At 39.0% G+C, this 12,688-nt stretch overlaps 1 protein-coding gene across 3 annotated transcripts in view; it reads left to right on the forward strand.

Moving 5' to 3' along the window:
- The window catches only part of LOC132891077 (protein inscuteable homolog), a 161,530-nt gene that overhangs the window by 35,503 nt on the left and 113,339 nt on the right, over positions 1-12,688 (forward strand). For all 3 annotated transcript variants that reach the window (XM_060928557.1, XM_060928559.1, XM_060928558.1), the window contains exon 2: positions 12,242-12,345. In XM_060928557.1, coding sequence (XP_060784540.1) covers positions 12,287-12,345 — 59 coding nt within the window. In that variant the 5' untranslated portion in view covers positions 12,242-12,286. The remainder of the gene's footprint in view (positions 1-12,241; positions 12,346-12,688) is intronic.

Consider the following 12,688-nt stretch of genomic DNA (forward strand, 5'->3'; position numbering starts at 1 on the left):
TAGTGTATACAGTGTGTGAGTGTATAGTGTGTGTTAGTGTATACAGTGTGTGTTAGTGTATACAGTGTGGGTCAGTATGTGTTAGTTTATACAGTGTGTGTTAGTGTGTTAGTTTATAGAGTGTGTTAGTGTGTTAGTTTATAGAGTGTGTGTTAGTGTGTTAGTTTATAGAGTGTGTTAGTGTGTTAGTTTATAGAGTGTGTGTTAGTGTGTTAGTTTATACAATGTGTGTTAGTGTGTTAGTTTATACAGTGTGTGTTAGTGTGTTAGTTTATAGAGTGTGTGTTAGTGTATACAGTGTGTGAGTGTATAGTGTGTTAGTGTATACAGTGTGTGTTAGTGTATACAGTGTGTGAGTGTATAGTGTGTGTTAGTGTATACAGTGTGTGTTAGTGTATACAGTGTGTGTTAGTTTATACTGTGTGTGAGTGTATAGTGTGTGTTAGTGTATACAGTGTGTGTTAGTGTGTTAGTTTATAGAGTGTGTGTTAGTGTATACAGTGTGTGAGTGTATAGTGTGTTAGTGTATACAGTGTGTGTTAGTGTATACAGTGTGTGAGTGTATAGTGTGTGTTAGTGTATACAGTGTGTGTTAGTGTATACAGTGTGTGTTAGTTTATACTGTGTGTGAGTGTATAGTGTGTGTTAGTGTATACAGTGTGTGTTAGTGTGTTAGTTTATAGAGTGTGTGTTAGTGTATACAGTGTGTGAGTGTATAGTGTGTGTTAGTGTATACAGTGTGTGTTAGTGTGTGTTAGTGTATACAGTGTGTGTTAGTTTATACTGTGTGTGAGTGTATAGTGTGTGTTAGTGTGTTAGTTTATACAGTGTGTGTTAGTGTATACAGTGTGTGTTAGTTTATACTGTGTGTGAGTGTATAGTGTGTGTTAGTGTGTTAGTTTATACAGTGTGTGTTAGTGTGTGTTAGTGTGTGTTAGTGTATACAGTGTGTGTTAGTTTATACTGTGTGTGAGTGTATAGTGTGTGTTAGTGTATACAGTGTGTGTTAGTGTATACAGTGTGTGTTAGTGTGTTAGTTTATAGATTGTGTTAGTGTATACAGTGTGTGAGTGTATAGTGTGTGTTAGTGTATACAGTGTGTGAGTGTATAGTGTGTGTTAGTGTATACAGTGTGTGTTAGTGTGTTAGTTTATAGATTGTGTTAGTGTATACAGTGTGTGAGTGTATAGTGTGTGTTAGTGTGTTAGTTTATAGAGTGTGTGTTAGTGTGTTAGTTTATAGAGTGTGTGTTAGTGTATACAGTGTGTGAGTGTATAGTGTGTTAGTGTATACAGTGTGTGTTAGTGTATACAGTGTGTGTTAGTTTATACTGTGTGTGAGTGTATAGTGTGTGTTAGTGTATACAGTGTGTGTTAGTGTGTTAGTTTATACAGTGTGTGTTAGTGTGTTAGTGTATACAGTGTGTGTTAGTTTATACTGTGTGTGAGTGTATAGTGTGTGTTAGTGTGTTAGTTTATACAGTGTGTGTTAGTTTATACTGTGTGTGAGTGTATAGTGTGTGTTAGTGTGTTAGTTTATTCAGTGTGTGTTAGTGTGTGTTAGTGTATACAGTGTGTGTTAGTTTATACTGTGTGTGAGTGTATAGTGTGTGTTAGTGTATACAGTGTGTGAGTGTATAGTGTGTGTTAGTGTATACAGTGTGTGAGTGTATACAGTGTGTGTTAGTGTGTTAGTTTATACAGTGTGTGTTAGTGTGTGTTAGTGTATACAGTGTGTGTTAGTTTATACTGTGTGTGAGTGTATAGTGTGTGTTAGTGTATACAGTGTGTGTTAGTGTGTAAGTTTATACAGTGTGTGTTAGTGTGTTAGTGTATACAGTGTGTGTTAGTTTATACTGTGTGTGAGTGTATAGTGTGTGTTAGTGTGTTAGTTTATACAGTGTGTGTTAGTGTATACAGTGTGTGTTAGTTTATACTGTGTGTGAGTGTATAGTGTGTGTTAGTGTATACAGTGTGTGTTAGTGTGTTAGTTTATAGATTGTGTTAGTGTATACAGTGTGTGAGTGTATAGTGTGTGTTAGTGTATACAGTGTGTGAGTGTATAGTGTGTGTTAGTGTATACAGTGTGTGTTAGTGTGTTAGTTTATAGATTGTGTTAGTGTATACAGTGTGTGAGTGTATAGTGTGTGTTAGTGTATACAGTGTGTGTTAGTGTATACAGTGTGTGTTAGTTTATACTGTGTGTGAGTGTATAGTGTGTGTTAGTGTATACAGTGTGTGTTAGTGTATACAGTGTGTGTTAGTGTGTTAGTTTATACAGTGTGTGTTAGTGTATACAGTGTGTGAGTGTATAGTGTGTGTTAGTTTATACAGTGTGTGTTAGTGTATACAGTGTGTGAGTGTATAGTGTGTGTTAGTTTATACAGTGTGTGTTAGTGTATACAGTGTGTGTTAGTTTATACTGTGTGTGAGTGTATAGTGTGTGTTAGTGTGTGTTAGTGTATAGTGTGTGTTAGTGTATACACTGTGTGTGAGTGTATAGAGTGTGTTAGTGTTTGTTAGTGTATAGTGTGTGTGAGTGTATAGTGTGTGTTAGTGTGTGTTAGTGTATAGTGTGTTAGTGTATACACTGTGTGTGAGTGTATAGTGTGTTAGTGTATACAGTGTGTGTTAGTATAGTGTGTGTTAGTGTGTGTTAGTGTATAGTGTGTGTTAGTGTATACACTGTGTGAGTGTATAGAGTGTGTTAGTGTTTGTTAGTGTATAGTGTGTGTGAGTGTATAGAGTGTGTTAGTGTTTGTTAGTGTATAGTGTGTGTTAGTGTGTGTTAGTATATAGTGTGTGTGAGTGTATAGTGTGTGTTAGTGTGTGTTAGTGTGTGTTAGTGTATAGTGTGTGTGAGTGTATAGTGTGTGTTAGTGTGTGTTAGTGTATAGTGTGTGTTAGTGTATACACTGTGTGTGAGTGTATAGAGTGTGTTAGTGTTTGTTAGTGTATAGTGTGTGTGAGTGTATAGTGTATGTTAGTGTGTGTTAGTGTATACACTGTGTGTGAGTGTATAGAGTGTTAGTGTTTGTTAGTGTATAGTGTGTGTGAGTGTGTGTTAGTGTATACACTGTGTGTGAGTGTATAGAGTGTTAGTGTTTGTTAGTGTATAGTGTATGTTAGTGTGTGTTAGTGTATACACTGTGTGTGAGTGTATAGAGTGTTAGTGTTTGTTAGTGTATAGTGTATGTTAGTGTGTGTATAGAGTGTTAGTGTTTGTTAGTGTATAGTGTGTGTGAGTGTGTGTTAGTGTATACACTGTGTGTGAGTGTATAGAGTGTGTTAGTGTTTGTTAGTGTATAGTGTGTGTGAGTGTATAGTGTATGTTAGTGTGTGTTAGTGTATACACTGTGTGTGAGTGTATAGAGTGTTAGTGTTTGTTAGTGTATAGTGTGTGTGAGTGTATAGTGTGTGTTAGTGTGTGTTAGTATATAGTGTGTGTTAGTGTATAGTGTGTGTGAGTGTATAGTGTGTGTTAGTGTGTGTTAGTGTATAGTGTGTGTTAGTGTATAGTGTGTGTTAGTGTATACACTGTGTGTGAGTGCATAGAGTGTGTTAGTGTTTGTTAGTGTATAGTGTGTGTGAGTGTATAGTGTATGTTAGTGTGTTAGTGTATACACTGTGTGTGAGTGTATAGTGTGTGTTAGTGTTTGTTAGTGTATAGTGTGTGTGAGTGTGTGTTAGTGTATACACTGTGTGTGAGTGTATAGAGTGTGTTAGTGTTTGTTAGTGTATAGTGTGTGTGAGTGTATAGTGTGTGTTAGTGTGTGTTAGTGTATACACTGTGTGTGAGTGTATAGTGTGTGTTAGTGTTTGTTAGTGTATAGTGTGTGTGAGTGTATAGTGTGTGTTAGTGTGTGTTAGTGTATACACTGTGTGTGAGTGTATAGAGTGTTAGTGTTTGTTAGTGTATAGTGTGTGTGAGTGTGTGTTAGTGTATACACTGTGTGTGAGTGTATAGAGTGTGTTAGTGTTTGTTAGTGTATAGTGTGTGTGAGTGTATAGTGTGTGTTAGTGTGTGTTAGTGTATACACTGTGTGTGAGTGTATAGAGTGTTAGTGTTTGTTAGTGTATAGTGTGTGTGAGTGTATAGTGTGTGTTAGTGTGTGTTAGTATATAGTGTGTGTTAGTGTATAGTGTGTGTGAGTGTATAGTGTGTGTTAGTGTGTGTTAGTGTATAGTGTGTGTTAGTGTATAGTGTGTGTTAGTGTATACACTGTGTGTGAGTGCATAGAGTGTGTTAGTGTTTGTTAGTGTATAGTGTGTGTGAGTGTATAGTGTATGTTAGTGTGTGTTAGTGTATACACTGTGTGTGAGTGTATAGAGTGTGTTAGTGTTTGTTAGTGTATAGTGTGTGTTAGTGTGTGTTAGTGTATACACTGTGTGTGAGTGTATAGTGTGTGTTAGTGTGTGTGAGTGTATAGTGTGTGTGAGTGTGTGTTAGTGTATACACTGTGTGTGAGTGTATAGAGTGTGTTAGTGTTTGTTAGTGTATAGTGTGTGTGAGTGTATAGTGTGTGTTAGTGTGTGTTAGTGTATACACTGTGTGTGAGTGTATAGAGTGTTAGTGTTTGTTAGTGTATAGTGTGTGTGAGTGTGTGTTAGTGTATACACTGTGTGTGAGTGTATAGAGTGTGTTAGTGTTTGTTAGTGTATAGTGTGTGTGAGTGTATAGTGTATGTTAGTGTGTGTTAGTGTATACACTGTGTGTGAGTGTATAGAGTGTGTTAGTGTTTGTTAGTGTATAGTGTGTGTGAGTGTATAGTGTGTGTTAGTGTGTGTTAGTGTATACACTGTGTGTGAGTGTATAGAGTGTTAGTGTTTGTTAGTGTATAGTGTGTGTGAGTGTATAGTGTGTGTTAGTGTGTGTTAGTATATAGTGTGTGTTAGTGTATAGTGTGTGTGAGTGTATAGTGTGTGTTAGTGTGTGTTAGTGTATAGTGTGTGTTAGTGTATACACTGTGTGTGAGTGCATAGAGTGTGTTAGTGTTTGTTAGTGTATAGTGTGTGTGAGTGTATAGTGTATGTTAGTGTGTGTTAGTGTATACACTGTGTGTGAGTGTATAGAGTGTGTTAGTGTGTGTGAGTGTATAGTGTGTGTTAGTGTGTGTTAGTGTATACACTGTGTGTGAGTGTATAGTGTGTGTTAGTGTTTGTTAGTGTATAGTGTGTGTGAGTGTGTGTTAGTGTATACACTGTGTGTGAGTGTATAGAGTGTGTTAGTGTTTGTTAGTGTATAGTGTGTGTGAGTGTATAGTGTGTGTTAGTGTGTGTTAGTGTATACACTGTGTGTGAGTGTATAGAGTGTTAGTGTTTGTTAGTGTATAGTGTGTGTGAGTGTGTGTTAGTGTATACACTGTGTGTGAGTGTATAGAGTGTGTTAGTGTTTGTTAGTGTATAGTGTGTGTGAGTGTATAGTGTATGTTAGTGTGTGTTAGTGTATACACTGTGTGTGAGTGTATAGAGTGTGTTAGTGTTTGTTAGTGTATAGTGTGTGTGAGTGTATAGTGTATGTTAGTGTGTGTTAGTGTATACACTGTGTGTGAGTGTATAGAGTGTGTTAGTGTTTGTTAGTGTATAGTGTGTGTGAGTGTATAGTGTATGTTAGTGTGTGTTAGTGTATACACTGTGTGTGAGTGTATAGAGTGTGTTAGTGTTTGTTAGTGTATAGTGTGTGTGAGTGTATAGTGTATGTTAGTGTGTGTTAGTGTATACACTGTGTGTGAGTGTATAGAGTGTGTTAGTGTTTGTTAGTGTATAGTGTGTGTGAGTGTATAGTGTATGTTAGTGTGTGTTAGTGTATACACTGTGTGTGAGTGTATAGAGTGTGTTAGTGTTTGTTAGTGTATAGTGTGTGTTAGTGTATACAGTGTGTAATACATTGCGTGTACACTAGGTTATAGCAGAGGGTACAGGGTGGTGTACGTGGCTTCTCTTTATACCCTGGTGAAGATTGTACAACCCCCCCCCCCCCCCCACACACACACACACACTCAGTTGTGCAGTGCTGTAACTCTCACTATGAACTGTGTTAATGTTTATTCCTCCTGATGCCTTAATCATTCCTCACACACTCTCAATAATGACTCCACTAACACACACAGTGTGTATTTGAGTTGAGCTTTCTGCTTTAACACACACACACACACACACACACACACACACACACACACACACACACACACACACACACACACACAATTAAGGATTGATTTGACTGAGTGACTGCAGTGTGTGTGTGTCAGCTGTCAAAACTCTCCTCCTGTCAACTCAACGACACCGAGGAGTGGGTGGAAAGGGGATAAATAAATCAGTGCTGCTGTAACACACACACACACACACACACACACACACACACACACACACACACAGTGCTCCATTGGTAGACATGTTTCCACAGCAGGAACTTTTTCAGGAACTCAGGAAGTTCAGTGGCAGTTCCTCTAGATGAAGCAAGACTGATGTCACTTCCTGTTCCGAGTCTGTAAGAGAGTTCCTGTGTCTGAGATGAAAAGAGTCCTGGTTCTTTGTTTTATAACGAGGGAACGGTTCCCCAGTTCTCTGCCTTGGGTTCTCTTTAAATTACAGTTTCTCCAGCAGTGAAGATCATAAACTCTGATCAACACTCGAACGCAATTATTTATTCAACACTTCAGATTATTCTGTAACTGAGTCTGTGTAGAACTACAGCAGCATTATAATATCAGCACAGATTCAACATCAATAACATAGTGTTTAATCTGACTGTTTAACCTGAGTGTTTAATCTGTGTTTAACCTGAGTGTTTATTCTGAGTTTTTAAACTGAGTGTTTAACCTGATTGTTTCATCCATGTTTAATCTGAGTTTTTAATCTGAGTTTTTAAGATGAGTCTTTAACCTGAGTGTTTAACCTGATTGTTTCATTCGTGTTTAATCTGAGTCTTTAATCTGAGTGTTTAAGATGAGTCTTTAATCGAAGCATTTAACTGAGTGTTTAATCCCAGTGTTTAAGCTGAGTGTTATGTTCAACCCGAGTGTTTAATTGGTGATAATACATTTGTAATGATGTTTTCTCCTTGTCTCAGCTCTCCTTCTTTTATTTGTGATTATATTATTCTGTAATCTCTGTTATATTTTGTACCTTGTTCTACTGTTTATTCTAAATGAGTCACTTTGTTTTAAATATTGATGAAAAAATAATTTGATGACTGTTAAATATTTATATGTGCAGTAAAAATGATGATGGTGTTTCATGTAGAAATGATGACAGTGTATATTGTGTAGACGGTGTGTGATGACTGGAGCAGGAGGTCAGGTTAAAGCGGGATGTGCTGGACTTCAGCGTTATCTGAGGAATGTGTTGCTTTAAGCGTCTCCTGGAGGGGAAAGTTTAGAGCGGGTTTATGGAAAACAGATGATATAAAGAGCTTCATATGGAAGTGTGTGCACTGTGTTTCATGATTTATACTTGGTTCAGTTCTCGTCATCACACTGCTGATGAGGGTTTTGTTTCCCGTGTTTCATTGCACACACACACACACACACACACACACACACACACACACACACACACAGAGTGTTGTAATAATCAGTACACTAAAATGTCTGCTGTGTTCATTAGTACTAAAATTATATTAATTCCCATGTTGATGATCAGGTGTTCAGTAAATCACTCGTCATGACTCACACAGTGTGTCTCTGATGGAAATTTACAAATTCACTTTATAAAAGTTTGCTGAAAATGACCAGGGGACAGAACATTGTGATAATATTGTAAACTATGATAAATCATTCTGCAGTGATATGATAATGTGGTGATGTAATCCCATTGCACAGGTCTCTGGATTAGTGTTTAACAGCAAATGAAATGAGAATAGATGTGTGTTGGTGCGCTCAGACTGCCGGAGCCTCCTCTGTGTGTGATGTGAACTTTCCCGTTATTATTATTGTTGGCTAACATCAGCACAGTTTGAATGTTCCTTATTTTCCTTGTGGGTTTTTTTTGGCTTGAGAATGTCGTGCTTGTGTTTTGGCAGAGTGAAATACCACAGTATTTTTAGGTTTATTAAAATGCTCCCGTAACCATCAGCTCAGCATTATTCCTCAGACTGCACTGAACTTTTGATTCCTTTTATTCAGGAAACATTTCTCTCGCATTTTACAACTATTTATGAACGTGATGAACATACTGAAGTGGAACATTAAATAATCCCTCTGTCTTCATTCACTATATTCAGTCAAGTCAATTTATTTGTTTATTTGTATGGTGCTTTTAACAACAGACACTGTCACAAAGCAGCTTAAAAGAAAAATAAAGACTTGAAACATATGAGCTAATTTTATCCCTAATAAATTTATTTATCCCTGATGATGAGCCCTGAGGTGACAATGTTGAAGGAAAAACTCCTTCAGACGACACGAAGAAGAAACCTCAAGAGGAACCAGACTCTAAAGGGAACCCATCCTCATCTGGGTGATAACAGACAGCGTGATTATAAATAACTCACTTCTATAACTGTGTCCTATAGAGTCACAAAGTACAACTGTGTAACCAGGAAATTCATTATAGTTTAACAGGAAGTCTGTTTTGTTGAAGTTATAAACTGTTCATTGATGGAGACTTGAGTGTAAAACTGTTCATGACACCTGCAGTCCTAAAGTTATCATGGGGATTGTCGTCCTAAACCATCAGAGCATTACTGTAAGAGTCCAGAGCGTCTTCTAAGTGTGACTTTCGACTGTCCGTATGGGGGCCGTCCTCCACAGGAGCGATGTGATGAGACTCCAGCCAGAAGTTGGGCATCAGGATGGATCAGGCAGGTCTGAGGAGCAGGAGAGGTTCAGCATCTTACTGGTACGTCAGGAGTGATGTGTAATTCGACAGAGAGAGAGAGAGAGAGAGAGAGAGAGAGAGGTTGTGAGGTTTGCCCAGTGTCACCTAATGGTTAAGAACAGTGTACATTGTGTGCTCAGTGCAAGCAGGGACTCCGGTGAGACTATGACAACATAACTACATGGGAGAACCAGAAGGTAACACAGTCATGAGGGAGCCCCGGGACAAAAAAACAGCCTCTTCCAGCTTTTACATTTTTCTTTAAAGCTTCTCTGCAACAATGTCTGTTGCTAAAAGTGCAATACAAATAAACTGACTTGACATCCATCTGTTGCCTGCATTCCTGACATTGAGCCTTACTCAACTGTCCTACAATGGCAACTTGGCAGTGCTGGGGCTTGAACCCCTGACCATCTGATCAGTAACCTAGAGCCTGAAAAGTTGAACCACCACCACCCACACAAAACAGGCCCTATGGGCAGCAGACCCACAACCATGGCATCATTAACTCTAACCAACTGAACTAACTGGCAAAGACTCCTGTAATGTGTGTGTGTGTGTGTGTGTGTGTGTGTGTGTGTGTGTAATTTCACCACAGAGTTAAGTTTAAAGTACTATTTTTCACAGAAAATCACAGCACTGCAGGATGTCATTACTCAAATGCATTGTGAAACACAGAACACACACTGAACACACTTCTACACACACACACACACACACACACACACACACACACACACACACACACACACAAAATAAACTTCAGTCATGGTTTACTGTTTTCACACTAATATTACATTTAGTCACATTAGTCATGTTACCATTGTATTCGAGGTGTGTTTCTGCTGTGTTACAGGTGTGTTACAGGTGTGTTAGTGTCATGTTACAGATGTGTTACAGGTGTGTTACAGGTGTGTTAGTGTCATGTTACAGATGTGTTACAGGTGTGTTACAGGTGTGTTAGTGTCATGTTACAGATGTGTTACAGGTGTGTTACTGTGTGTTACAGGAGTGTTACTGTGTGCTACAGGTGTCTTAGTGTCATGTTACAGATGTGTTACAGATGTGTTACAGGTGTGTTACTGTGTGTTACAGGAGTGTTACTGTGTGTTACTGTGTGCTACAGGTGTGTTAGTGTCATGTTACAGATGTGTTACAGGTGTGTTACAGGCGTGTTACTGTGCGTTACAGGTGTGTTAGTGTCATGTTACAGGTGCGTTACTGTGTATTACTGTGTGCTACAGGTGTGTTAGTGTCATGTTACAGATGTGTTACAGGCATGTTAGTGTCATGTTACAGATGTGTTACAGGTGTGTTAGTGTCATGTTACAGGTGTGTTACTGTGTGTTACTGTGTGCTACAGGTGTGTTAGTGTCATGTTAGAGATGTGTTACAGATGTGTTACAGGCGTGTTACTGTGTGTTACAGGTGTGTTAGTGTCATGTTACAGATGTGTTACAGGTGTGTTAGTGTCATGTTACAGGTGCGTTACTGTGTATTACTGTGTGCTACAGGTGTGTTAGTGTCATGTTACAGATGTGTTACAGGCATGTTAGTGTCATGTTACAGATGTGTTACAGGTGTGTTAGTGTCATGTTACAGGTGTGTTACTGTGTGTTACTGTGTGCTACAGGTGTGTTAGTGTCATGTTACAGATGTGTTACAGGTGTGTTAGTGTCATGTTACAGGTGCGTTACTGTGTATTACTGTGTGCTACAGGTGTGTTAGTGTCATGTTACAGGTGCGTTACTGTGTATTACTGTGTGCTACAGGTGTGTTAGTGTCATGTTACAGATGTGTTACAGGCATGTTAGTGTCATGTTACAGATGTGTTACAGGTGTGTAAGTGTCATGTTACAGGTGTGTTACTGTGTGTTACTGTGTGCTACAGGTGTGTTAGTGTCATGTTACAGATGTGTTACAGGTGTGTTAGTGTCATGTTACAGGTGCGTTACTGTGTATTACTGTGTGCTACAGGTGTGTTAGTGTCATGTTACAGATGTGTTACAGGCATGTTAGTGTCATGTTACAGATGTGTTACAGGTGTGTTAGTGTCATGTTACAGGTGTGTTACTGTGTGTTACTGTGTGCTACAGGTGTGTTAGTGTCATGTTAGAGATGTGTTACAGGTGTGTTACAGGCGTGTTACTGTGTGTTACAGGTGTGTTAGTGTCATGTTACAGATGTGTTACAGGTGTGTTAGTGGCATGTTACAGGTGTGTTACTGTGTGCTACAGGTGTGTTAGTGTCATGTTACAGATGTGTTACAGGCATGTTAGTGTCATGTTACAGATGTGTTACAGGTGTGTTAGTGTCATGTTACAGGTGCGTTACTGTGTATTACTGTGTGCTTCAGGTGTGTTAGTGTCATGTTACAGATGTGTTACAGGCATGTTAGTGTCATGTTACAGATGTGTTACAGGTGTGTTACAGGTGTGTTAGTGTCATGTTACAGGTGCGTTACTGTGTATTACTGTGTGCTACAGGTGTGTTAGTGTCATGTTACAGATGTGTTACAGGCATGTTAGTGTCATGTTACAGATGTGTTACAGGTGTGTTACAGGTGTGTTAGTGTCATGTTACAGGTGTGTTACTGTGTGTTACTGTGTGCTACAGGTGTGTTAGTGTCATGTTAGAGATGTGTTACAGATGTGTTACAGGCGTGTTACTGTGTGTTACAGGTGTGTTAGTGTCATGTTACAGATGTGTTACAGGTGTGTTAGTGGCATGTTACAGGTGTGTTACTGTGTGTTACTGTGTGCTACAGGTGTGTTAGTGTCATGTTACAGATGTGTTACAGGCATGTTAGTGTCATGTTACAGATGTGTTACAGGTGTGTTACAGGTGTGTTAGTGTCATGTTACAGGTGTGTTACTGTGTGTTACTGTGTGCTACAGGTGTGTTAGTGTCATGTTAGAGATGTGTTACAGATGTGTTACAGGCGTGTTACTGTGTGTTACAGGTGTGTTAGTGTCATGTTACAGATGTGTTACAGGTGTGTTAGTGGCATGTTACAGGTGTGTTACTGTGTGTTACTGTGTGCTACAGGTGTGTTAGTGTCATGTTACAGATGTGTTACAGGCATGTTAGTGTCATGTTACAGATGTGTTACAGGTGTGTTAGTGTCATGTTACAGGTGCGTTACTGTGTATTACTGTGTGCTACAGGTGTGTTAGTGTCATGTTACAGGTGCGTTACTGTGTATTACTGTGTGCTACAGGTGTGTTAGTGTCATGTTACAGGTGCGTTACTGTGTATTACTGTGTGCTACAGGTGTGTTAGTGTCATGTTACAGATGTGTTACAGGTGTGTTACAGGTGTGTTAGTGTCATGTTACAGGTGTGTTACTGTGTGTTACTGTGTGTTACAGGTGTGTTAGTGTCATGTTACAGGTGTGTTATGGGTGTGTTTTCTCTCCACAGCTGTAGTGTTTCTCTCAGTGATGCAGCACTGCAGGAGAGACGGTGATGATGGAGACACCAAAAACCTCCAGAGCTAACAGCACTCCTCTAACTGTACCCATGAGGTGAGTGCTAATTCAGCTAAATGCTACATTCAATCTGCTGTATCCTCATTGGCTAAGCACAGTCATGTGAACACAAAATGGGTGATAAAGTAATGAGCAGCATTTGGCTGTAATCAATATTTCACACTTCTCCTCCTCCACTTTCTCCACTGAGTGAATTTTCCTGATTATTTCCTGAATGTCGTCTCCATTAAAACAGCGTTATATCTGAAACCTGCCACAGCGATATTAAACACAATACATTCAGGTCGAATCCCACCAGTTTACCAGTTTGTCTTTATAAATGTCCATCAATTATAACATGCTAACTGAACACCTTGAGCACATGATCGGACTTCAGGGA

Source organism: Neoarius graeffei, chromosome 8 (genome assembly GCF_027579695.1).
Source record: "Neoarius graeffei isolate fNeoGra1 chromosome 8, fNeoGra1.pri, whole genome shotgun sequence".
Classification (NCBI taxonomy): Eukaryota; Metazoa; Chordata; class Actinopteri; order Siluriformes; family Ariidae; genus Neoarius; species Neoarius graeffei.